This window comes from Crinia signifera, chromosome 1, assembly GCF_055691185.1.
Source record: "Crinia signifera chromosome 1, ASM5569118v1, whole genome shotgun sequence".
Classification (NCBI taxonomy): domain Eukaryota; kingdom Metazoa; phylum Chordata; class Amphibia; order Anura; family Myobatrachidae; genus Crinia; species Crinia signifera.
In genome coordinates this window covers 62,509,615-62,535,496 of record NC_139217.1, presented here as the reverse complement: position 1 = coordinate 62,535,496, position 25,882 = coordinate 62,509,615, and the positions used below count along the sequence as shown (strand labels likewise).

The 25,882-nt window shown below is 44.9% G+C and overlaps 1 protein-coding gene across 1 annotated transcript in view; it reads left to right on the top strand.

Annotated features, from left to right (window-relative positions):
- The first annotated feature begins 9,425 nt into the window (after nucleotides 1–9,425).
- The window catches only part of NWD2 (NACHT and WD repeat domain containing 2), a 175,982-nt gene continuing 159,525 nt past the window's right edge, over nucleotides 9,426–25,882 (top strand). The window contains exon 1 of the mRNA XM_083158528.1: nucleotides 9,426–9,953. Within this exon, the coding sequence (XP_083014654.1) occupies nucleotides 9,803–9,953 (151 nt within the window). The 5' untranslated portion in view covers nucleotides 9,426–9,802. The remainder of the gene's footprint in view (nucleotides 9,954–25,882) is intronic.

Genomic DNA, 25,882 nt, shown 5'->3' with positions numbered 1-25,882 from the left:
GTCTCGAAGATTCATCCTCAGAAAGTATTTGATCTGCAACCCGGAACTGGACTCAAACTCAGACTGCGATTCTGAACATGATGCTGCTTCCTTTCTGGGTGGTCTAGTGTTGGCGAGAGCCCATTTTTTAGAGCCAGAAGGGTTACCTGTCTCAAAAGGATCCAGTGCATGATTCCAGCTATTCTCCTGACCATTCTCCTGCTTAATCCTTGTGTACCGTACCCAGTGACTACTAGCTCCTGACCGGCTTTCTTTGTGGCCATTCTCTTACCTGCTTGTGTACTGCATCTGTGACATCCTGTGTATGACCTCAGCTTGTTCTGTGATCATTCCCCTGCCTGCTCCCTGTGTACTGCATCCTGTGACTCCGAGTGTATGACCCGGCCAGTACTTGGACTCTTGCTCACGCCTGCTCCTTCGTTACCTGTATCTGTCCAAAAGTTCCATGAGCATTCCAGAGCTCACCCTGCCTTACTCCCAGCGTTTACCAGCACCATGTGGGAAACCTGATCAGGGGGACAGCGACAGGCGTACTGTGTGCAGCGAAGCCCAAATCCCGCTTAGAGGGGGTCACTGGCAAAAAACACCAGTACGGTTAGACTCCGCACCCCTGAGTCAGGTCAAGCCAATTCCCGGTTTGGTATCCACTATTCTCAGCCCAAGACCGTGACAACTTCTACTCGCATATAAAGCTATTAACCATACTGCACCAGCATATATCTCTTTACTTATCACAAAATATCTCCCATCTCGACCACTCCGCTCTGCACAAGATCTGCGTCTCTCTTCTGCACGGATCACTAGCTCCCATTCACTATTACAGGACTTTCATCGGGCTGCTCCCATCCTATGGAATGCCCTTCCACGCACAATAAGACTCTCCACTAGCCTCCAAACTTTTAAGTGTTCCCTGAAAACTCACCTCTTCAGGCAAGCCTATCATATTTAAGTTCTACACGTATAACCCTCTGAGGCACTTATGTATTATATAGCTTCCCTTCTGGACTTGTAACTTGGTGGGACTGCTATGCTATTACTGGTGCCTGTCCTTCTGTTTCCCTCCTATGTCCCTATAGATTGTAAGCTTGCAGCAGGGCCCTCCTACCTTCAAGTCTGTCTGTTGTTACCCAGTTTGTTCTATTCTTGTCAACAATTGTAAAGCGCAACTGAATCTGCTGCGTTATATAGGAAACTGTAAATAGATAAATAAATTTGCACATGCACAAACCCCAACCATAGGGACCGGGGCAAATTCGGTCCTGTTCAATACGGTCTGAATCGCCCCCTTTAGTTATTATTTAAAATGTCAGAATTGTATTTCACAAATAATATAATTATACTTATTATTAGCACATACTCCTTTTTTAATGCTATGCTATGATGCTTTACCAAAAAGGCAAATTCCACTCATTCTGATTATTAGCACAGTCAGTTTTACCTTGTTAAGCGACAAAAGATATTGACATTCCTCTTCCTGCGCAATAAATACATCCGAGAAATGGCAAAATGAAGGTCTGCTTTATAACTAATGTCCCTGCCCCGAGGGATTAATTGGCATCAAACGGAGTCTTTGATTCATCTGCATTCACTTCAACCCAGCCACTCCAATTCAATCAATTCTGCTCCATTTGATAATTAAACCTTAACTCAGAGACAGTCATTTGGAGAATAGTGCGTTGGCATTTACCCAGAGAAGATCAAGTGACATCTTGTAATATGTCAAAAGCAAGAAAAAAACATAACAAAATGTGATGGAAAGAAAAAAAAAACAGCTTCCCTTCCCTACCAGTAGTATTAGATGTGTGACATCATGCGACTATGATGTCACACTTCCCCGCATCCGTGGTCCAGCAGTATGATGTCATTTACTGACAGATTTCTATTTTGGCTTGGAAAACTGTAATTAACTTGTAAAATTCTGCTTGCAGTCTGCTGCGAGAAATGCTACAATGAAAATATTGATCTGTGATAAGAAAGAAATGGTTTATGGCTGCATCATGGGAGCAGGCAGGCTCGCTTGTGTTGTGATTACTGAGATAAACAAGTGTCAGCAAGATTATACAGGAGGCAATACATGGTATCTCCACTATTAAACTGCAAAGTCACTCCTGTGGGCTTTCATAAGTGATGGGCTTTTCAAAATACTTATTTTTATTTTGGTTCTCTTTCGGTTGCCCATAGCAACACACCGGCCCTTATTCTGGTTCACTCGCAAAGGCAAATTCCTTCTCAAATGGACAAAACCATGTGCACTGCAGGTGGGGCAGATGTAACAGGTGCAGATAGAATTAGATTTGGGTGAGTTATTTTGTTTCTGTGCAGGGTAAATACTGTCTGCTTTATTTTTACACTGCAATATAGTTCTCTTTGAAGTAAAACCCCACCCAAATCTAATTCTCTCTGCACATGTTACATCTGCCCCACCTGCAGTGCACATGGTTTTGTCCATTAAAGAAGGAATTTGCCTTTGCGAGGGAACCAGAATAAGCGCCACCATCTTCAGTAGAACTCCCATCTTATCTTAAGATATATTGGTGCATTGTACAGTGTGTACGGGAGGTCCCCCGACCACTGGTACATCCGCACCAGGAGCCAGTGGTGATTGACAGGTCAACCGGTTCATGTGCCCAGCTGTGACACCAGTCATGTTAGATCCATCCAGAGATATATATGCATACCTCCCAACTGTCCCGCTTACAACCGGGATCGTTCCGATATTCGGGGAAATTCCCGCGTCCCGCCCGGGGCCGCCATTGTCCCGCGGTGGGGGGGGACAGTTGGGAGCCCCCCCAGGCTGCCATGAAAAGACGCTGTGCTCATGCGCACAGCGTCTTATTCAGCGCCGACAAACGGCGAAAACGGGGGCGTGCCCGAAGGTCGCGTCATCCCGCGAAGCCACGCCCCCTTTTCTCGGGAGCGTGCCCCCTTTCCGGGAGCGCGCACGGCTTTGCCGCGCGAAGTCCCGACCTCCCAACTGCAGAAGTTGGGAAATGCAGTATTGCATTTATTATTATTATTATTATTATTATTATTATTATTATTATTATTATTTTATTTATAAGGCGCCACAAGTGTTTCGCAGCGCCATAAAAAGGAACAATACAGGGAGACAAAACTTGGCATAACATTGAATAAGTAACAAAAATAAAGTACAAATAACGAGCGCCACAGATCAATACACATTACAGCTTAAATATAAGTAGTGAGGACTCAATCAACATACAACTAGAGGCTTGAGGCCAATGATGGAGATGAGTATGCAGATGAAGATGGTCACTGAGTGTTTGAGTATAGGAGAGCTGTGAGTGAAATGTGAAGAGAAGAGGGCTTTGACAACAGGAGGGAAGAGGGCCCTGCTCAGAGGAGCTTACAATCTAGTAGGAAGGGGAGACAGACAGATTACAAGAGGTGCAAGAAAGAGGGTGGTGGCTAGATAGCAGGATATAAAAAGGCAAGGGGTCGGAGAACCAACTAGTTCACGCAGTGAAAAGGCCCCCATACATTAGGCCGACTTGTCCTTAGGACAAGTCGGACCCAATACTCCTGTGAGCCGCCCGGCAGCTCCCCGGGAGGCTCAAATACAATTTGGCACTTGATGAGCCAAATTTTACATGTGATAAATCGCTTGCGATTTATCACATGTACGGGGAGCTGCAGCGGGCGGTGAGGGGCATGGGGGCCGGTGGTGATCAGGGGCAGCAGTGGGGCGGGCAGCGGGGGTACTGAGTGCTGACCTGGGGGCGGTGTGGTCAGCAGCAGGGCTCATCAGGGGGACACCGGAGCGGGGAGCGTGTCCTGACGCTGTAACTAGCCGGCAGCGCCTGTGTGTGATGATCTGGCCGGGCGGCGGGCGCTGTGATCATTCACATATATCATTCATTCAGCATCAGCAGCGCTGCGGGACGGACGGGGCCGGGCAGTGGCGGGTATTATATTTTTAAAACACCTGTCAAATGACTAGCCGTTCTCTGATTGGCTGAGAGCTCTCAGCCAATGACTGACCGTTGGCTGAGAGCTCTCAGCCAATCAGAGAACGGCTAGTCATTTGACAGGTGTTTTAAAAATATAATACCCGCCACTGCCCGGCCCCGTCCGTCCCGCAGCGCTGCTGAATGAATGATATATGTGAATGATCACAGCGCCCGCCGCCCAGCCAGATCATCACACACAGGCGCCGCCGGCTAGTTACAGCGTCAGGACACGCTCCCCGCTCCGGCGTCCCCCTGATGAGCCCTGCTGCTGACCACACCGCCCCCAGGTCAGCACTCACCGCCAGCTAAAGGTCCCAAGTCGGGTGGTCGGACGTGCAGCAGGTCCGACCACCCGACGCAGATCCGATGCGCACGGGACCGCGCATCGGATCTGAGGGGACATCAAAAGTAGCCGATTTTGGTCCGATTTCGCCCAGATCCGACTGATCTGGCCTAAATCGGACCAAAATCGGCTAGTGTATGGGGGCCTAAAGGGTACGCTTTGATGAAAAGGTGAGTTTTCAGTGCCCGTTTGAAGCTTTGCAAGGTTGGGGAGAGTCTAATTGAGCGCGTTCCACTGAAGGGGTGCAGCACGGGCAAAGTCCTGTACTCTAGAATGGGAAGCAGTGATCAGGGTGGAGGAGAGACGACAGTCATCAGCCGGCCGTAGAGGGCGGGAGGGTGTATGAATGGAGATGAGGTTAGAGATATATGGAGTAATGGAATTAGAGATCGCCCTGTATGTGAGTGTGAGGTGTTTGAAGAGGATTCTGTAGGGGAATGGAAGCCAGTGCAGATTTTGTTGAAGGGGAGTGGCAGAATTAGAGCGACGGGAGAGGAAGATAAGCCTGGCTGCAGAATTGAGGACAGATTGGAGAGGAGCCAGTTGGGATCGAGCGAGGCCGGTGAGGAGAGCATTACAGTAGTCAAGCCGTGAGATGACCAGTGAGTGAGCAACCAGCTTAGTTACACTCTGTGAGAGAAAGGGCCTGATGCGAGCAATGTTGCGTAACTGGAACCGGCAAGAACATTTACGGGATACATGCGGAATCGGTACATCTATTAGACCACACTCAGGTCGACAGTCATTAGGTCGACCACGTTGGGTCGACATGGGCCAAGGTCGACAGGGTTATAGGCAGGGCTATTTTTGTGCAGGCTCCAGCAGGAACTGTGGCCCTTATTCTAGCTCACTTTTTCTGACAAAATATTTCTTAGATGGACAAAACCATGAGCACTGCAGGTGAGGCAGGTGTTACTTGTGCAGAGATAATTAGATTTGGGTGGGGTTTTACATCTGCCTCACCTGCAGTGCACATGGTTTTGTCCATCTAAGAAATATTTGGTCAGAAAGAGTGAGCTAGAAAAAGGGCCACAGTTCCTGCTGGAGCCTGCACAAAAATAGCCCTGGTTATAGGTCGACATGGGTCAGTGTCGACATGTATTTAGGTCGACATGGGTTTAGGTCGACAGTCGTTAGGTCGACATGGGTTTTTCACTGTTTTTTTACCCGAATGTTGACACAGTCGACATGGACACAGTTGGAGGTGAACCACAGCCCCTCGCATCGCTTGCTTCGCTCGACATGCTTAGGGCACGGTGCTTCGCTGCGCTCGGCACACTATTTTATTCTCCCACCACGCCCTAGTGCAGGGCTGGGCAACACCGGCCCTCCAGATGTTGATTAACTACACATCCCAGCATGCCTTGCATCAGTTTCAGCATGGCCACATAGCAAAACTAATGCAAAGCATCCTGGGATGTGTAGTTCATTAACATCTGGAGGGCCGGTGTTGCCCAGCCCTGCCCTAGTGGATGGTAGGGCATGAAATACCGCCTGTCGGCACATGTCGGCTCAAAAAACAGTGAAAAACCCATGTCGACCTAACGACTGTCGACCTAAACCCATGTCGACCTTGGCCCATGTCGACCCAACGTTGTCGACCTAATGACTGTCCACCTAAGTGTGGTCTAATAGATGACCGTTTCCCATACATGCATAATCACTTTAAAAAAATCCAAAAATTGCTCAGAAATTTTCTGGGTTTTTTATCATTGAATTTGGTTGATTCTTTTTTTAAATGAACATCAGTTAAGCATTGAAGTGTACAAAACTGCACCTGAGCAGAGCACCACAACCATCACAAACATTTTCAGAGGGCTGCTATGTGCAGGTATGAATGGCTTCTGTTACATTTCCCCAGCTACTGCTGTAGACTGCAGCTGTTGGGTGGGGTTCCACTGGGCTGCCCGATCAGCAGTGATTGGCAGGACAGCAGGCTCTGGGGGAGGGTATTATTGAAAGTGGCAGCTATTGGACGATCTTCCAGCGTCGCAAAGTGGCCGTTAGACTGGTCCCATAAGATGCGACTATGTCACGGAATGCTTAGGCTGATGCGATCAAGCCAGTCAAGTGGTTTAGCAGTGGGGTTTTTATTGCTCCCAAATCTAAATTAGCCGTGCAAGCTTTTCATGATCTCCTTATGGGGCCCATTTATCATTTAATATTTGGAGTTAGCCGCAAATATTTAATGTAACCTTAATTTATCAGGAGGGACCACAGCAGAAATCTCCGATCCCTGCTTCGATCCCTCCTGCACTGCCGCCGGCTGCATCCCCCTTTGTTTTCTATGAGGGATGCAATGCTGCCCGATGTATCAACATTGGTAAGCATAACAACTGGTCCCTGAACTACTGCTACTCTGAGATGGCGGTAGCCTATGGGCTTCAGACTGCACTGCCGCCGGGTTCCACCCAGATAGCATTGTATATGCGGTCCATAATAATGGGCCCCTATGAGGCCTATTTATCAGGAGAGGCTCCAGAGCTGGGGCTGCAGCGTAGTTCAAAATTCAAATAGAAGAGGCACAGCAACTGCCACCAACCGCCATCCCAAACTGACTCACTGGCAGTGGGTGCTGCCACCTTATTTGAATTTTGGACTGTGCTGCAGCACCACCTCTGGAACCACCACTGCTATTTATTCTGAAATATTTGCAGGTAATGACTGATTTTGTAAGGTTTCTGCAAATATTAAGATCCCAATGATGGGGATCCGCAACTGTACCCCCCCATAAGGTTCTGTGGGGGCTGCATTGCTGCTGGTTTTAATAAACGTATAGAATAATGACTCTAAAGTGCGCCGGCAGATGGCCGCCATGTGCATCGGCTGTTCGGGAACCCAGATCATTAAGCGTTACGCTAAGACACAGCTCTTATTGAAGTTTTCTAGCTAAAGAATTTCAGGTATTTTGCATTTTCACATTGCAGAGTTGGGAGAAAATATTTACAGAATTTACATTAAAAATGCAAATATGCCCCATAAATCCCCCCCACCCCCGAATTACTAATAGCAACACCTGACCCATAGCCTGGGCTGTTGCTTTGAAATCTCTGCTTCCACTTCCTGCCCATCCTGAGCCGCTCTCTCTGGGAGGTTTATATATAATGCACAGACTGTAAAGGTCCATGGATCACATTAATGTCGCCTCTAGCTGAGACCACAGACACTCGCTCCCCTTTGGCAGTAAAATAAAAAGAAAGTGTTTTGTCTACAGGGTGCAACCTTTTAGCCTGATCTTTATATTGCGCCATTTCCTTGAATCCGTTAAATGCACAGAAAAGAGATTTACGGATTATAATTATAAAATAGCACTGCCAGGCACCCAGGCAGCTAATGAATTTTTTATTTGGGCCACTCTCACTAGGATGCCCCGACGCATACTGGGCAGAAGAACAGCACAGAGTAAGTACAATTATGTATTTATGCATTGAATCATTAGGAAGCAGAAGCATTATACGCCGTGGATAATGGATCGCCCTTGCATATTTTAAGAGTGCTCTAGAAATTGCACTTGGCAATGTTAGGGTATTTTTAGAACCTCAGAACCATGTTGGGCTAGGTCCGTACAATACTGTATGCTGGTCCAATTAAAGACACAGCTTTGGCTGGTTCTGAGCTGGGAGCAAAGCAAGACAACGCTGCAATGGGGAGGTCATTGTTTATTATTTTACATGCAGAGTTATACCCCTTTCACACCGCACTTGTTAAACGGTATATTGACGGTTTTTTTTTCACATTTCAAAACGTTTAAGGCTGCAGTGGGAAAGCGCCAGAGTTGATTTACCGGTTAAAGATAACCGGTATTTCAAAGCGTTTAAAAAGCAGAGTCCTACACGTTTCAGAGCCGTTTTTTTATGCAGTGAGAATGGCTCTGAAACGGTATTTAGTAAAAACAACAGATTCCAGACCTGTGATAGGCTGTCACCTGCATTCTGCCTTGAAATGTGTTCAGGGGATTAAATGGGTTGACTGATGTGAATGGTACTTAAACGGTGTTTAAAGCGGTAATCTACTGCAATGTGAAGGCCCAGACCCGTTATAAATACTGTTTAAAGATAGCGGTTTTTGAAACGTTTTGGCAGTATAAATGTTGGCTGCAAGTGCTGGACAGATTTATCTGTAGTCTGCAATTTAGGGATTGATCTTAATCATTGCAATGGTGTCAGGTGCCGTTAAACACCAGCAACGACACCCTTCGCAGCCTGAATTCACTAATTGTTGTGCAAATTATGTCAGCAGTAAAGTGCAGCCGCTGCCGTAATGATTCACAATAGCGAAATCACCGGGGCTAAAAGGATCGACCCCATCAGACCCCCACACACTTATGCGATTTGGGAAGATTTCATACGATTCCAATGGATCGGGCCAAGAACACTGGTGAAGTCGGCCCAAATGACGTGTTTGACATCGCATCCGATCAGATTGAAGCCGGGAATCAGACCTGCCTGCACATCTGACCTCCGACTCAGACCGCCTCCCAGTGGCAGGGTATGGGGTCGCATGAGTCACAGGCAATACATCACATGCAGAAAGACACATGTGATACGTCCTGGGCGCTTCAGACTGGAGCTAGGACACGCCCCTCCCAAATATGAATCTCTCTGCACATATTAATTCTGCCCTAGCTGCAGCGCAATATGGTTATGCCCAAGTGCATATGTACTATGCTGTAAATCCTAAAATACTAATGATGCTGGTGTTATAAATAGTAACATGATAAAGGAAGGATAGGGATAGCTCATATTACTGTACAGTATGTATGTTGCAGATATTTGGAATATGACACCATCACAGTACTGTGCATGCAGCCTGCTGTTACTGGGACCCCGGGAACACAAGCTTGCACAATGGGATGCATAGAAAACCAGCCATAATATTATTATTATTAATAGTAATGATACACTGTACCCATATCAGCAATAATCAGCGCTGCTGCTGCTGCTGCTGCTGCTGCTGCTGCTGCTGCTGTGTGGTGCCCTTTCCCACCCCCCATCGGAAAAGGTATGCCCCATACCTACTATGCCTAGTTTGAATCGTCCCGGGGTGGCAGCAAGTGGTCCCCCCTCCCCGCCTTGTAGCTGGGCAGGGGGAGAGGAGGGAGGTCTGGCAGAGAGGAGGGCAGGGAGTGAGGAAGATTCTCCCCAGTCATATCCTCCCAGCAGCAGCATTAGCTGCCGATCCTGCCTGCCGGAGAACCCAGAGAAGCGAGCTCCTCTCTGCTGCTGCTGCTGCTGCTGGCACCAATAGCGGCTGGCACCTACCTGGGGCACCTGCCCATTGCTGCCTCCCTCACCCCGACCCTCTTAGTGCCACCTGCGCTGATGATCCCGGACTTGTGGCTGCATTAATGGCATACTTCTTATGGATGGTATCTGCATGCATTTAAAGGTGGGTGCCAGTGGGCAGGAAGTGGCACAGCACTGACTCGAGCCCCTTCGACCCCCGAACCACCTTAGCATGCCTCTCTGATCCAGAGGGCGCAGGTGACATGTGGCCGTCTGGAGCTAGCAGCAGGCTACCATGCTCCCGGGACTCCGCTGTCAGGAGGGCAGCCTTCTCTGGGAACCTCTCTGCCCTGCCACCCCACTTTGTGCCAACTGGGAAGAGTGTCCGGGTCTTCATCAGCGCCAACCCTGAAGGTAAGGAGCGTGGCTTGTGCCTGCTTTGTGGCTGCTAAGGGTTAAATGCACTGATAAATTATAGATGACACTTAAAAGTGAGACTTCAGCTACTGTTGAGCCTCTGGAAGTACAAACCATCCATCAATGTGCAGTGAATCTATCTCCTCTATGCAGTCACACACAATGCTATAGATAGAGGATGCCTAGGCAAGCCTCATCCCCAGCTCTGGTCCTCTGATGCATAAACATGCTACTGTCTGTTCTGCATCCTATCACCCAGGCATTCTTCACTGGCAAATCTGGGGCACCTACTTTCTGTATTGCTGTCTTCACTGAACATATGTCAGTCATTTGCTATGCAGGTAACCTGTCCCCAGGAGTCACACTTCCACAGTGTTTGACATCTGAGCAACACATATCCCTGCACCCCTTGCACAAAACACATTAGAGCATGTGTAGCCTGGATGAGGCGTCAGGGTAATATGTGATGGATCTTTGGGTACACATGCATTCATCACCGGTTCAATGAGGCGTATTGCCTTGCTATAAATACACTTTATGATCAGGACATGCTCAGATGAAGTCTGTGCTATCCCCTTACAGTAACAAATCACTTTTGCACCCTTATTTACAGAATCAATGAAATTGTTATAGTTGTATGGGCTGCTAAGGTGCATTGGTCTGGTAGACATAAATGATGTCTTGCACTTTAATAAACTGATTAAAGTGGTAGAATAAAGTGTTTTTTTTTTGTTTGTTTTATTTGTTTTCTTTATATTTAAATAATGACATTGTGTCTGCTAGGTAACGGTTACATACACATGCTTTCTCCGGTGGCATCACTAAGTTTAATTAAAGTGTTAGAATCAAGTGTTTTATTTGCATTTGTTTGTTTGTTTTATTTATTTTAAAAAATGACATTGTGTCTGCTAGGTTACTGTTATATATACAGTAGGTGCTTTCACAGGTGACATCACTAAGTTTACTTAAAGTGGTAGAATCAAGTGTTTTATTTGTATTTATTTGTTTATTTGTTTTATTTATTTTTAAATAATGACATTGTGTCTAGTAGGTTACTGTTACATATCGTTACTGTATAGTATTTTTTTTTTTAGGTGCTTGCGCCGGTGACATCACCAAGTTTAATTGAAGTGGTAGAATCAAGTGTTTTATTTGATTTTATTTGTTTATTTTGTTTCTTTTTTTTTTTTTTGCTTTATTTATTTAGTTTTTTAAATAATGACATTGTGTCTGCCAGGTTCCAGTTCCAGATTGTCACCGCATAGCAGTAAGTTTATAGGTGCTTTCGCCGGTGACATCATTGTCTACAAAAAGACTTGACATCACTGTCATATGAACCGCGAATCGAGGCGCCGTTCGGCGTGCTGAATGCTAAGTTGTCAGTCAAAGTGCAAGAATTGTTTCCAGTGAATGGTGGCTGACAAGATTTGCTCATTGTTTAAGAGCTTATCTTTGACCTTGCTTTTATAGGAAATGCCTAGAAATCCTCCAAGGCTCCTGAGCAATGTGTACTCCCCCCATGTAACAGGAGCCTTAATGTGAGGATCCTGTTACATGGGGGGAGCGCAATATTGCACTGATCCTGCTGGGTAGTTTTGCAGCCTACACTAAGCAAAAAGAACTAAGAGCAGCTAAAAGTAACACCAGGATGTCATGTAATATTTGCTGAGAAATCATTTTCTGCAGCCTAATGTAAGTGGCGGTTCTGTATCAGGCTTTCATTATTAAGCTTACGCATTATTAATGAACCGTTCTGGGCTTTGTGGTGTATCCACAGCACTGTCACAGCTGGGTGGGAGTCACTCTCGGGGTCATTGCAGGAAATACAATATTTGGTACTTATGTAATATCTGGGCTCCCGTTTTTCTTATGAGACCGCGTCCCCTCGCGGGGCTCGCTGCACTCGCCACGCTTCGGGCACGGTGGCTCGCTGCGCTCGCCACACTATATAAAATCAACTCCATGCGTAGTTGGATAGTAGGGGTATGAAAAAATGGGGTGCATTTAACATGGGAGCCCAGATAATACATAAGTACCCAATATTTGTATGGAAAGTAGCAGGTTCCACAGTAATGTAAGGATAGACAATAGCCAAAGCACACTGTGATTTTTTATTCCTCAGTTGGTTTATGATAATGTACACCTGAATCTCCTGATTTTCCTAGATTTCGCTAAAGCATTTGATACTGTCCCACACAAGAGATTGATTAATAAAATGGAGAACCTAGGATTGGGTGAAAATATCTGCAGATGGGTAGGGAATTGGCTATGTAATAGAGAACAAAGAGTGGTTGTGAATGGTGCCGTATCAGATATGATACCGGTACTAAGTGGAGTGCCCCAGGGTTCGGTTTTGGGGCCCATTTTGTTTAACATTTTTATTAACGATATTGGGATAGGGTTACTCAGCAATGTATCCATCTTTGCGGACGATACAAAACTTAGCAAAGTCATCAAATCATCAGAAGATGTCACCATGCTTCAAAATGATCTTGCAATTCTAGATGAGTGGGCAAAAAAATGGAAGATGAGGTTCAATGTAGATAAATGTAAGGTTATGCACCTTGGGAGACACAACCAGTGTGCAAGTTACAACCTTAGCGGAGAGGAACTGGGTAATTCCATACTTGAAAAGGATCTAGGAGTCCAAATAGACAGCAATCTAGGATGTAGTGCCCATTGTAATGTAGCTACAAAAAAGGCCAACAAAATTCTGGCATGTATTAAGAGCGGAATGGAAACTAGGGACTCAAGGGTAATTATGCCACTATATAAAGCATTGGTGAGACCTCACCTAGAGTACGGAGTACAGTTCTGGGCCCCACACTATAAAAAGGACATCATAGAATTAGAAAAAGTCCAAAGGCGAGCAACAAAGCTTATTAGGGGAATGGAGAATTTAAGCTACGGGGAGAGATTAAGCAATTTGGGACTATTTACATTAGAAAAGAGACGTTTAAGGGGGGACATGCTCAACATGTACAAGTATATCAAGGGCCAATATAAGGAACTGTCACACACCCTATTTTCTACTAGAAAGGAATCTAGGACGCGAGGGCATGAGTATAGATTAGAAGAAAAAAGATTTCATTCAGCTAGTAGAAAGAATTTCTTTACGGTCAGAACAGTCAAACTCTGGAACTCTCTTCCCACAGAGGTGGTAACGGCTGGCTCATTAAATACGTTCAAGGCAAAGTTGGACAAACATTTACTGGAGAAAAACATCCATGGGTACAAATAAGAAATATAATTTGTCTGTAAAATACCAGAACCTACCAAATCAGCAATGGAGATATCTATACCAGGTTGAACTAGATGGACGCAAGTCTTTTTTCAGCCTTACCTACTATGTAACTATGTAACTATGTAATCTCAAAGTTCATTTACAGCATTAACATCTACAATAGTTCACTTGCACCCATACACATGCTGATGTTTGTAGTGCTATAGGCCCTTATTCAGATCTGATCGCAGTACAAATTTGTTCTCAAAATGGGCAAAACCATGTGTACTGCAGGTGGGGCAGATGTAACATGTGCAGAGAGAGTTACATTTGGGTGGGGTGTGTTGAAACTGAAATCTAAATTGCAGTGTAAAAATAATGCAGCCAGTATTTACCATGCACGGAAACAAAATAACTCACCCAAATCTAACTCTCTCTGCACGCTACATCTGCCCCAGCTGCAGTGCACATGGTTTTGCCCATTTTGGGAACAAATTTGTACTGCGATCAGATCTGAATAAGCGCCATAGTGTATAATATGGTGCCCCCATTTAATTAAGTGTTAAGTCTTAATTGCTATTGACCAAACTATAAATTACTTTTTTTATTAAAACATTATTATTATTTAACTAATTCATTAATTGATAACACAGTATTATTAATATTTAAACCAGTGTTGTCCCACTAAAATTATTTATCTATATATTAATAGCAGAAGGATGATCTTTATGAGTGACATGTTTCTATGATGCAGTTGTCCGAGCAGGGCACATCATATACCAATTTCAAGGTCTGCCATTTACAGAGCATCATTGTACTCTGGAAAATGTAACACTTGGTAAACTCTATCTGTGCTGGTTGACCTGGAACATGTGACCTGCTGGGTGGTCTGTGACAGTCATTTGCAGCCACCCACTGAGCAGGGGGGTTTCAAAATTTGAAAAATAAGGGGTGAAAAGGTTTAAAATATTCCGCCTATCAAAGCTTCGGGAGGTTGAAACCAAGCACATCAGCTAATTATACTTTATTCCTGTTCTAGCAGTCATATACAGTAGCACAACAGTATATGTCTGAGCTATCATGTGTAAAGGTTGTGCGTTTCTGTTCCTAACAGTTTGTAATGCATAAGAGCAGTGATTCCAACCCTGATCCTCAAGTACCCCCAACAGTACACGTTTTCCAGGTCACCCGGCAGGTGCACAGATTTTTTTCAGGCACATTTTAAAAGATCCTCAGGTGGAGCTAATTATGTCACTTGTGATTCTGTGCGGAGACCGGGAAACCGCGCACTGTTGAGGACCGAGGTTGGGAACCACTGCATTAGAGCACATTATATGTACTTTAGGAGTTTTCAGAACACCACATACCGCAAACTGTTTGCACTTTCACACTCCAAACTGCCATATAGTAAACCGCACGGAATATGGGGCGCATCAAAGAAAAAAACCCTTAGTAAAAGGTCCCCTTTGTTCCACGTACAGCAGCGCAAATTCCTGCCATTTTTTAGGAATGCAAATACATTTGAAAGTTCGGATCCGTGGCTTAGGGATTCATAATCACCAATGCTTTATGGTCAATGCAGAATACTTTTGCCATTGATTGAGGGAACCAGATGGTTTCCCTATATTGTCAAGGTGTAGCAAACCCAAATATTTTTTTTTTACATTTTCCCCCAAGGTCCCAGAACACAGAGCATAGCCCTTCCCCCGACATCTGTGAAGCCCCGCCCCCAGGTTCCGATTCACCCACTAGCCAGTTAGTCAAATAAAAAGGGATGACCATCAAAGGTCAAATGGCAAAACCATTCATAGACATTCACGGCCTAGTTTGCTGCCACTGATGACCAATTGCGCTATTGCCATCGATGTCAGCCATCGCTAAGGTGGCTTCTGCAGGATGCACAAGGTTGCAACAGCTGGTGGGAGGAGTTAAGCAAATTGAGGGCAGTGCTTCTTAAGTGTGTAGTACGGGAACAAATTGTTTTAAGACCTCCATACGCTACTGCGACTTCTACAAGGGAAGATGTTGCATGCGATGCCCCTTGAACCGCCTGGCACCTTCCCGGGTGGCAGGATCACATACGGTACACTGTATGCGGTCCTTTTGCATACAATGTATGGTATGCGATCCCAGCAAGTGCTGCAGATTCAACAAATCCTTAGTGAAGCGCTTGTGATCTCCGGCGCCAATCCAAGCCTGATCTGTCGAAATCCGATGAAAAGTGCCCAAATGGTACTAGTGGATGTCCAGCTTAACGGTTGCTGAAGCACACAAAAGAGATTTATCATTTTTGGAACACAGGATTATTTAAATAAAACGAAATAGGTGTAGAGGGCACATGCCCAGCGGGCATAATACTTCAGCATCACTCAGGTGCATTACTGAGATTAAAGTGCTAAATATTGGCTTTTGTCCATCCGTTCCATTTTTCCATTTAAAATCTTATGGCAAAAGCAATACATACAGCCTCTCGCTATTTAAATAGTACGGTATGTTGCATGCATATATTAGGTTTCAACCACGAGGCACCCTTTTAGAAATAAATGATCTCTTGTACATTAAAGACCTTTTTATTTTATGAGCTTAGAAATGGAAAATCAAATAGCAGTGGCAAGCATTCGCTGCAATGCCTATGTAAGCGCTATATCAATTATGGCATATAAATAAATGCCAAGTAGCCTAGGTTATTTGTATCATTATCTAAAGGAGTAGGGATTCATCTGCAGCAGACATACTACCCCTGCATTCCGCCAATCCAACTAGATGCCGGCCTGGGCGCTAAGCTTTTCGGAGTAATATGGCTCCCTGTTTTTACAAGAGCGGGATTGGGCACCGGCAGTCGTGGATGATGAACAGAGAGAGAGAGAACAGAGCGGTCACAGCGATGCACCACATTTTGCAGAGCGGTGCAGAAATTAGACTTTATTATTCTGCAGAGTAAAGGGGCCTACACATGTAGCCACACTGCTGAGCGTTCTGAGCAATACTAGATCACACCGAATGCTCAGCAAGATCGCTCAGCACACAGTGATGTGACAGTACTGTGTGCTGAGCGATCTATCAGTGGAGAACACTGTCGCTGACTCCAGCGACCCTGGCGAGTAACTAGATTTATCCAGCATGATGGATGTTAATCGGCCTGGGATAGCTTCGCACAGGGCCGCGCATCACTATCACTATGCCCCTACACATGGAGCCATGTAGCGGCATTTTCTATGCGATCTAGCGAGATCAGATCAGTTCATATTCTGGAAGCAATTACCTGAGCGCTGTGCAGCCTCTTACACACTGAGCGATTTGCAATAAATTTAGTGGGTTCATGAAATTTTCAACTGCTTATTAAATGCGACCCTTCCACATCGCCCCTGCCCCCCCCCCCTCCACCCCCCCTGATCTGCCTTTTGCAGGAGCGTTTTCAGTTCACCGACTAACGTTCAAGCATACACACCAGGCCAAATAAGTGACCAGTTCAATAATTGTAAGGGTTTTTACATACCTCACAACTGTACTAATTACTGCTAATTGGACATGGCATCTAACACTGCGGGAAGGGGAAGCCAGATCCTGATTCATAAACGTCTAAAGTTGGGAGGTATGTGTGTAGCAGCCTCTTTCTCCAACTCAGCACATGCTGCTTAGTGCTCTGTGCTGAGCGGGGGGGAGAGGCAGCTGCAGCGGCAGCCTATCCTCTCACCCTGTGTGTGGGTCTGTGCTCTTCCCTGCGCCAGTATTTGTAAAGTATTTCTTTTTTTAGGAGACCTGGTGATGCCTCCTCCCATTGGCCACACCCTTAATTTGCTGGGGCCCGGTTGACCTATCGGCGCCCTTGCAGATACGAACCTTCAAAGCATCTTGTCTTGTCTTACACTTTTAGTGGTCTATTTATTAATAATTGTATAGTCAGCAGCATACTACAATGCAATATGGGACGCTAATATCTTGCCCAGCTTGCTCTGATTCTAGCAGTATGTTCTGTATGAATACCGCCCATGGTAACAGGGGCTTCGAAATGTGCCCGTCCCTGAGTTGCTCTCGAAGAGGTAGCAGGTATCTACTGCCCACGCATGCAATGCCAAAGTGGGGTCTCTGCCAGCTAATATTACAATCTGTAGCCCAAAGGCTACAATGAGCTAATGGCATCTTCAGATGACGTTAGCTGCAGGGACCAAGGTGCTGAAATGGTTTGCATTTCAGAGCTTGGTAAAACTCACATACTTGTATCACCCATATAAACCTACAGAGGCTGCTGCAGCTGCTGCTGGAAATGGAGGGAACGCAGCTTATTTGTCCGATTTTAAAAATATTCTTGTCTTACTTCAATTCCTCATTGTCCAATTTAAAAAAATCACATTAAAATGCACGCAATGAACTTACAGCGCAAAATAGTCAACATTGTATTCCCTGGGAGACTCCCTTCAGCGACAGCCAATCACAAATAGCCAGCATGATAAAATGCTTGCGATGCAGGGGAGTCTGGGAAATCCATAGAAGACAGCGGTAACAGTGGTGGTTATTCTGTTTCACTCCTTCTGGCCAATTTCTTCTTAGATGGACAAAAAAAAAAAAATCTAAGAAGGAATTTGCCAGAAGGAGTGAACCAGAATATCCCCCTTTGTGTTCATTGTTCATACAGTCCAGGTGTGTAATTTCTAATGGGATTTGTCTCAGGCTTGTGGTTTATTTTCCCATTTGGGCAATAACAAATCAGGAAAGAGTAATTTAACCAAGTGGGATATAGGGTATAAGGAAGCATTTTATTTTAAGAAACTGTCTTTTAAAATTGTATTTGACTGCCAGCCGTTGTCAAAGCATGCTTGCCAGCCCTGTCACTCATGTAACGCCACAATAGCACCTGAGGAGAAGAAAACACTAGGGTTTATATGTAATAAGTTCCGATTTCCTGGAACCAGAGTGATTTCAGTGATATACAGTAACTTTAGCTGCCAAATAAATAGCTACAATTCTTTTTTTTACGGCAAAACCAGGTTGGATTTTGAATTAAAAAGAAAATGCTGCTTTAAATTTGGCACCCATAGCAATGAAATTACATTGATTTTAAGGAAATTGGAACCTTTTATGCCATGTTCTCACTGCCAGTGAGAAATACACAGCTTTTCCCCGCAGGGACGGACCCCCGTTCTCACTGCAAGGCAAATTCCCGGGTGAAGAAGTTCTACCCGGTAATTTGCCTTTTAACACGTGTTTTTCTGCCGTGTGATCGGGTCAACCCGTGTCTGCATACCCGGATCTCAAACACGGGTAAAAAGAGGGGTTTTACCCGTGTATGAGATCTGTGTATGCGACCCGTTCACACTGCAGAAAAACCTGTGTTAAAAGGCAAATTCCCGGGTCGACATGATAGACCTGGGAATTTGCCTGCAGTGAGAACGGGGTATCACTTGTAAGGTACTGTACATCAGCAATTTAATGTCTTTTAGATTAGTGGGAACACCTGACTGGGAGACACAAGTTCCTTGTAAGTGCCATTTAAGTGACAATTGCGTGTTTTACATTGCCATCATTTATGGTTTATTTTTTTTCTTTTATTTTTTTTTAAGTTGTCTCTGTTACATTTAGGTTTTTAATTCAGTATTGCTACGTATGTATTATTGGTTCCAATTATTATTTTTTTTTTTACTTTTATAGTCTTTATTATACATTTTTACTGGAAAGTTATTTACTGGCCAATATTCATGTTTATGAGAATGAAGAGAATCACACGTTGTACCTGTTGTAATCAGTCTGCATTATAAATGACATTGCAGTGATCTGAACACTCCAGTTGCTGTATAAAGTGACACAAGATTCTAAATAAAATATTGTTTCTAGGTCTATTATTTGCCACCGCATGAAAATTAGTAATTAGTCAATCTTCTATTTTAAACATTATTTATTAGAATTATCCAGAGATTAAATCCCTCAGTTATTTAGGGTTTGCACTTTTTTGGGTAGTATATAAAATATCTATAGTATCATAGCTTTATTTGGGAGTGCCTAGTCCCCCCCGTGTCAGAGATAAATAAATCTATCTGGCCCTCTGAAGATCCCCAAATTCCCTAAACACAGAATAAAAAATATTGTGTATAAGTACCTGGTTCCCAGTTATTTATGTCTGGAATCTAGCGTTAGGGGTATTTGGAGTCTTATCTTCCACCAAAGTGATACAATTTTGTTGCCATCTGTATTATTTCATTCGCTGCAGCATATATTTTCTCCCAATCCCTTGCTTTATGTTTGCCACAGCCTTTGTGTCTCTATGACTTGTATAACCCATTGCCTTATATCTGTTACCTTATGTCGGGTTGGGATCATTTGGTCTACAGCATGATGGTCGACAGTCATTAGGTCGACACCATTAGGTCGACATGGGAAAAGATCGACATGGGTCTAGGTCGACATGGGAAAAGGTCGACATGGTTATAGGTCAAAAGGTCATTTGTGCGACAGGTCGTTAGTTCGACAGGTCATTAGTTCGACAATGTCTATGTCGACAGTCAAAAGGTTGACATGGGGTATTTCACTGTTTTTTTACCTGAATGTCAACACAGTCGACATGGAGACAGTTTCAAGCGCTCAGCACACTATTTTATTCTCCCACCACTCCCTAGTGGATGGTAGGGCATGAAATACCGCCTGTCAGCTAAAAAAAACAGTGAAAAACCCCACGTCGACCTTTTGACTGTCGACCTAGACATTGTCGAACTAATGACCTGTCGAACTAACAACCTGTCGAACGAATGACCTTTCAACCTATAACCATGTCGACCTTTTCCCATGTCGACTTAGATCCATGTCGATCTTTTCCCATGTCGACCTAATGGTGTCAACCTAATGACTGTCGACCATCATGCTGTAGACCAAATGAGCGCATCCCCTTATGTCAGGGATGTAGTCAGAACATTGTGACCCCACAGCAACAATCTGAAGGAGCCCCTAACTAAATTAATTTATAAACACCTCTTCCCACAGCAGCCTCTAATGCCCCATTGTAGTGCCCTACTGTAGTTCATTTTATGCTCCATAGTAGTGCCCTAGTCCATTGTATGCCCCATAGTAGTGCTCTAGGTCATTGTATGCCCCATAGTAGTGCTCTAGTCCATTGTATGCCCCATAGTAGTGCTCTAGGTCATTGTATGCCCCATAGTAGTGCTCTAGGTCATTGTATGCCCCATAGAAGTACTCTAGGTCACGTTATATCCCATTGTAGTGCCCAGCTCATTTTATACCCCATAGCAGTGCCCATGTTCACATTGTGCCGCTGTACCCATGGCACCACCCCTTTCGGCGACCCTGGGCTAGGTATATCTCCTCCAAATTCACATTGTAGTGGCCGCAGTTCCTATTGTAGCACAATATATATGCCCACAGCTTATCATACTCTGTATTCTATCAGTGCCCATTATTCAAATTATCCAACATGATAGAATAGAGTAGAATTCCTTTATTTGTCTCACAATGGAGAAATTCACATTGTTACATCTAAGTGCATAGCAGAGATAGAATAACTAGCATAATAAAAACATGCATAACAAAGAAATAAAAGAGAAACCAAAACAAAGTACAGATCCATGATAAATAAAAATATGTAAATATATATTGCACATGATTGGCATAACGTAAGAAGTAAGATGTGTGCAGGAATCTACCGAGGACCATGGTAGTTATATAGTCTAACCGCAGCAGAAAGAACAGACCTGCGGCATCTCTCCGAGAGACATCGACGGTGAAGCAATCTATCACTAAAGGAGGTACTTAATTCTGACAACATGTCCTGGAGTGGGTGGGACAGATCATCCAATAAGAATGCTAACTCGCCATTTATTCTCCTCTCACCCACCTCCTCTACCATATCCAAGAGGATTCCCAAACCAGAACTGGCTTTCCTAACCTGTCTGTTTAGTCTCTTCCTATCAGCAGACAAAATGCTGCTACCCCAGCAAACCACCCCAAATAATATAGCTGATGCCACCACAGAGTTAAAGAAAGTCCTCAGTAGTGATCCCTGCACCCCAAAAGACCTCAATGTCCTCACCAAGTAGAGTCTGGCCTGCCCCTTCCTATACAGAGCAGCAGAATTATCAGTCCAATCCAGTTCATTGTTCAGGTGAAAACCCAGGTACAAGCAGGGCAGGCGACAGGGGGGGTCGAGGGGGACAAATGTGACGGGCCCCAGAGATCTGAAGGGCCCCAGAGCTTCCATGCCCCGGCACGGCCACTGCCTGTACTAGCTGGCCTGTCAGTGACCCTTGCGTCCCAGCCTTACCCGCCGCTGGTGCTGTGGCCTCAGTCACTGGCTCCTGTACTTTTACTGCGCGGGTCGTCTGTTCCGCACTCTGCGAAAGACCTGCCCTGCGTGCACGTAGTGCTCAGAAATCTTTTGTGAAAGTGACAAGCCAGCAGCAGCCGGAGCCAGCAGGAAGCAGCAGCCAGGAGCTAAGCCAGCAGGACTGAGAACGAGAGAAGTCCGCACCTGAAAGCAGGATCTGGAGCAGCGAAAGGTTAAATGAGGCTCATGCAGAAGAGCATTGTGGGGATTTGGGATTAGGTGGGGGGCCCCAGAAATATCATTGTACAGGGCCCCAAGATTTCTGTTGCCGGCCCTGGGTACAAGACTTTACAATCTCAATATCTGCTCCCTTTCCATAATATGCCACACTACAGCACCTTCAGTTCATTATTAATATTATAGTGCCCACTATTTCATATTGTGCCACATTACAGTACACCTTGCCACCGATACACACACAAAATGTAATGTTTTGTCACTCAGGCTGGGGTTCATGGGCACCCTAAGCCTCTGGACTCATATCAATGGCTACCCTTGCACCCACTATAGCTCTACTGTATGTTCATGACTTATGTCTCTATGGATATATCAAAGTCTAAAGAATGTAGGCGTTGCCTACATCAACCAATTAGCTTCTAGCTATTATTTATCAAGTACATTCTATAAAATGATATGTTTCTAATCCTCTTAACCAGCTCCATTTCTAGGCCATATTGTCCCATTTGTAATCTACATGTATCCTCAATATTTCCCCCAAACGCCTTGAGTTCTTTCGGAGAATGAGTTATGTCAATAAAAATATATATTAATCTTAATAATTACTTTCAGTGTAGCAATAATCAATGTGTCTCGGTGCTATCACTTGGCAATTGCAATCCTACAGTAACTTCTATGATGCCCTCTTGTCTCCTGTCAAATAATGTCTTAGCTGCTGCTTCATGTCCATGCACCCTTCCGTCACCTGTGCACTCCATAGAAGCTAAATATCAGCTGTTCTTCTGGAAGACATATATGCAGAACCACATACTACCCCCATACCCTCCAACATGACATGACCCATTCCATTAGGTACAAAATGCTCTGTTTCTGGACTTCCCTGCCAGTGGCAGTTACAGAGGTGGGACTGCACCGCTGTCAAATATTCAAAAAGGTGAGCCACACCTAATGCCACTGCAAACATCACTGTCCTGGACTCACTGGCAGTTGATATGACCCCCCCCCCCCCCTTCCCCGTCTTTGAATATTGGACTGTGCTGGAGTCCCACCTCTGTAACTGCCACTGGCAGGGAAGTCCAGGAACAGGGAAGTTCATTGTACCTAATGGAATGGGTCATTTTGGAGGGTATGTACCCCCCGCCTTCCCCCCAGAGGCTATGAAGTCCATACTATACAGAGATCCTCTGTACCCTTGTCCCCGCTTACACTTGGTTGGTGCATCCACTTCCACTGTGTTCCGCTCTCAGTTATGAATGTCGCTGTTCCTATGGAGATGCTCATATCACTATATCGGTCAGGGAAGCAGAGGGGCCTGTGGGGAATGTTCCAAGCCTTCTAACTGTGGACCAGTGGAGAAGATGCGCTTAGCAACCAATCAATTTCTAATTAGCATCTATTGAGTGCATTTATTTTAAGATGGTAAGTATCAGATGATTGGTTGCTATGGGCAACTTTACTATACTATACATCTTCCCCACATGAGTGACAGTGGATGAGCCAGAAAGTATGCCTGCCACCTCTGCTGTGTTACTAATATAAGCAGATATATAAAGATGTGTCCCCTTTATCCAGTCACTCGTCAGAAGACAGTGGAGCTGTAAGACAGGACGTCAGCTGTCAGTTTCACTTCATTTAAATAAAAAAAAAATTAAATATAAAAATATAGATTTTTTTTTTTTAAATAATTCTCTATTAAAATAGCACATCATTAACAAATGTGCTTCTGTTATCAGTCACCACCAGTGGTCCCTTGATATATATCTGCAAAACCCTAATAACTCCAACAGATACAGTTTTCCCATTTAAAAAATTAAAGACCATAGTGGCTCCCGGAGTCATATTGATGGCGAGAGCAGGCAATGTGTCTGTTATTGTTTATGTCCCTGTCATGGTATCAAAGAGCAACAGGCAAGGGGGCTGGCGTTGTCAGCATAGAGCTGTCAGTGTTCTATACTGTGCTGTGTAAACTGGAACTGGAAAAAACGGTATTCTCTTGGTATTGTAAATGTTATGGCTATGATTAACACACAATATATATATATATATATATATAGCTTAAGGGGGCGAGCTGGCACTCTCCCGTGGGCGAAGCGGACCCCGGTGCCCGTTTGTGGATAATGGGTAGCGTAGGAATGAGTGCGCATGCGCACAGCGTCTATTCACAGAGGACAGGGGAGGGTATCCAATCGTGGGACATTGCCGGCCGCAAGAAGGATGTCGGAACGTCCCAAAAAAACGGGACGTTCCCGCGATAAGCAGGACGGTTGGGAGGTATGATACAGGTACAGGGTGCACTGCCATCCTGGAGTACTACACTTATATGTACTGTACACACATGAGCACTCCTTTACTGTACTGTACACATATGTGCACTCCTTTACTGTACTGTACTAACATGTGCATTCCTTTACTGTACTGTACTAACATGTGCACTCCTTTACTGTACTGTACTAACATGTGCATTCCTTTACTGTACTGTACTAACATGTGCACTCCTTTACTGTACTGTACACACATGTGCACTCCATTACTGTACTGTACTAACATGTGCACTCCTTTACTGTACTGTACACACATGTGCACTCCATTACTGTACTGTACACACATGTGCACTCCTTTACTGTACTGTACACACATGTGCACTCCTTTACTGTACTGTACTAACATGTGCTTGTCTCGTTATACCTCACCATGCATAAGGAGCCAAGTCTAAAATACACTCAGCTGTATATTATACAGAAGATAGGGTACTTGTGTATTATTACAGCCTTTTCATACCCCCACTATCCACGTCGGCGTGGAGTTGATATTATATAGTGTGGCGAGCACAGCGAGCCACCGGGCCTGAAGCGTCGCGAGCGCAGCGGATTAGGTTACAAGTATTCCGCGTCCCCTCGCCACGCTTCGGGCTCGGTGGCTCGCTGCACTAGCCACACTACGTTTTGGGGTGGCGTGGATAGTGGGGGGGGGGAGGGTGTCTAAAACTCATTGCATCTCATAGAAGTGTATAGTAAAGTAAATGGCATCGCACCATAGGTGCCGATTTATCGTTTTACTGGTGGGTGCTCAAGCCCAAACTATAGGGGAGTGGCTTAATCAGAAAGGGGCGTAGCCACAAAATAATACTAATTTATATTACGCAGCACAGTTATCTCCAATATTCAAATTAAGGCAATTATAGGTTGGTGATGGCGCCAGGTGGCTCCGGGTGAGCGCGACGCAGCAGGACGCGTAAGACAGAGTGCGCGGCCGGGGCGTTGACTGCAGGCAGGGCGGAAGTACAGTAGAACGGCCGCGGCGTGAGTATGATTTGTTTCAGCACTGCTGCAGCCTGCAGTCTATCTACGGTGGCCCAGCAGTGGCCAGAGTGACTTGGGGGGTGACCAGAGTGACTTGGGGGGTGGCCAGTGGGTGCTCATGAATTTCTGTGGGTGCTCAAGCCCTTGCGATCACATGCCCTTGCCCTTGCGATCACATGCGATTTTGCGTGCAGTGCGATCACATGCGATCGCATTGCACTGCCCGCGGCCAGAGAACAGTGAATAAATTATATAGGAATATCACATGCGATGTGATTTTCTTACGCAGAATCGCCCACTAAGCAATTTACTTAGTGGGCGCTGTGCTAATACACAAGTACCGATGATTGCTCACAGGAGAAACTCAGAAAAAAACTAAAAACCTACTGCGAAGGTGGAAAACTAGACTAGGTTTTATTATCCTCGTGTATGCATTGTAGTCTCAATTACCTTATAGTAATGCGGCAGTTATGGTATCACCACAACACAAACACAGCAGCAGTGTTATACTACTAGACGGCTATCCCGTTTCACTGCATTATGGGTAATAGAGAAGCATACGGAGAACAAGATTAGCATTGCGATGGAAACATCTAATGCAAGCTGGCAATGTATATACAAATACAATTAATAAAATATCTTCCATTTTCACCTCTTGGGATTTAAAATGAAAACTAATATAGTGCAGTTTTCCTAATGAGCAGAAGGAGCAGGTGTGGGAGATTTAATGTGTAGGTAAAAAAAAGTCTGGGGCAGTCGGATTCACAAAACGTCTAGTAATTCTGTATATAATAAACCCATTGGCAGCAAATATAGACATTTTCTTATTAAAAATGTGAAACAGTTTCAGTTTGTCCAATATTCCCAATGTAACGCCTTGCTGTTCATGGAATACACTCCA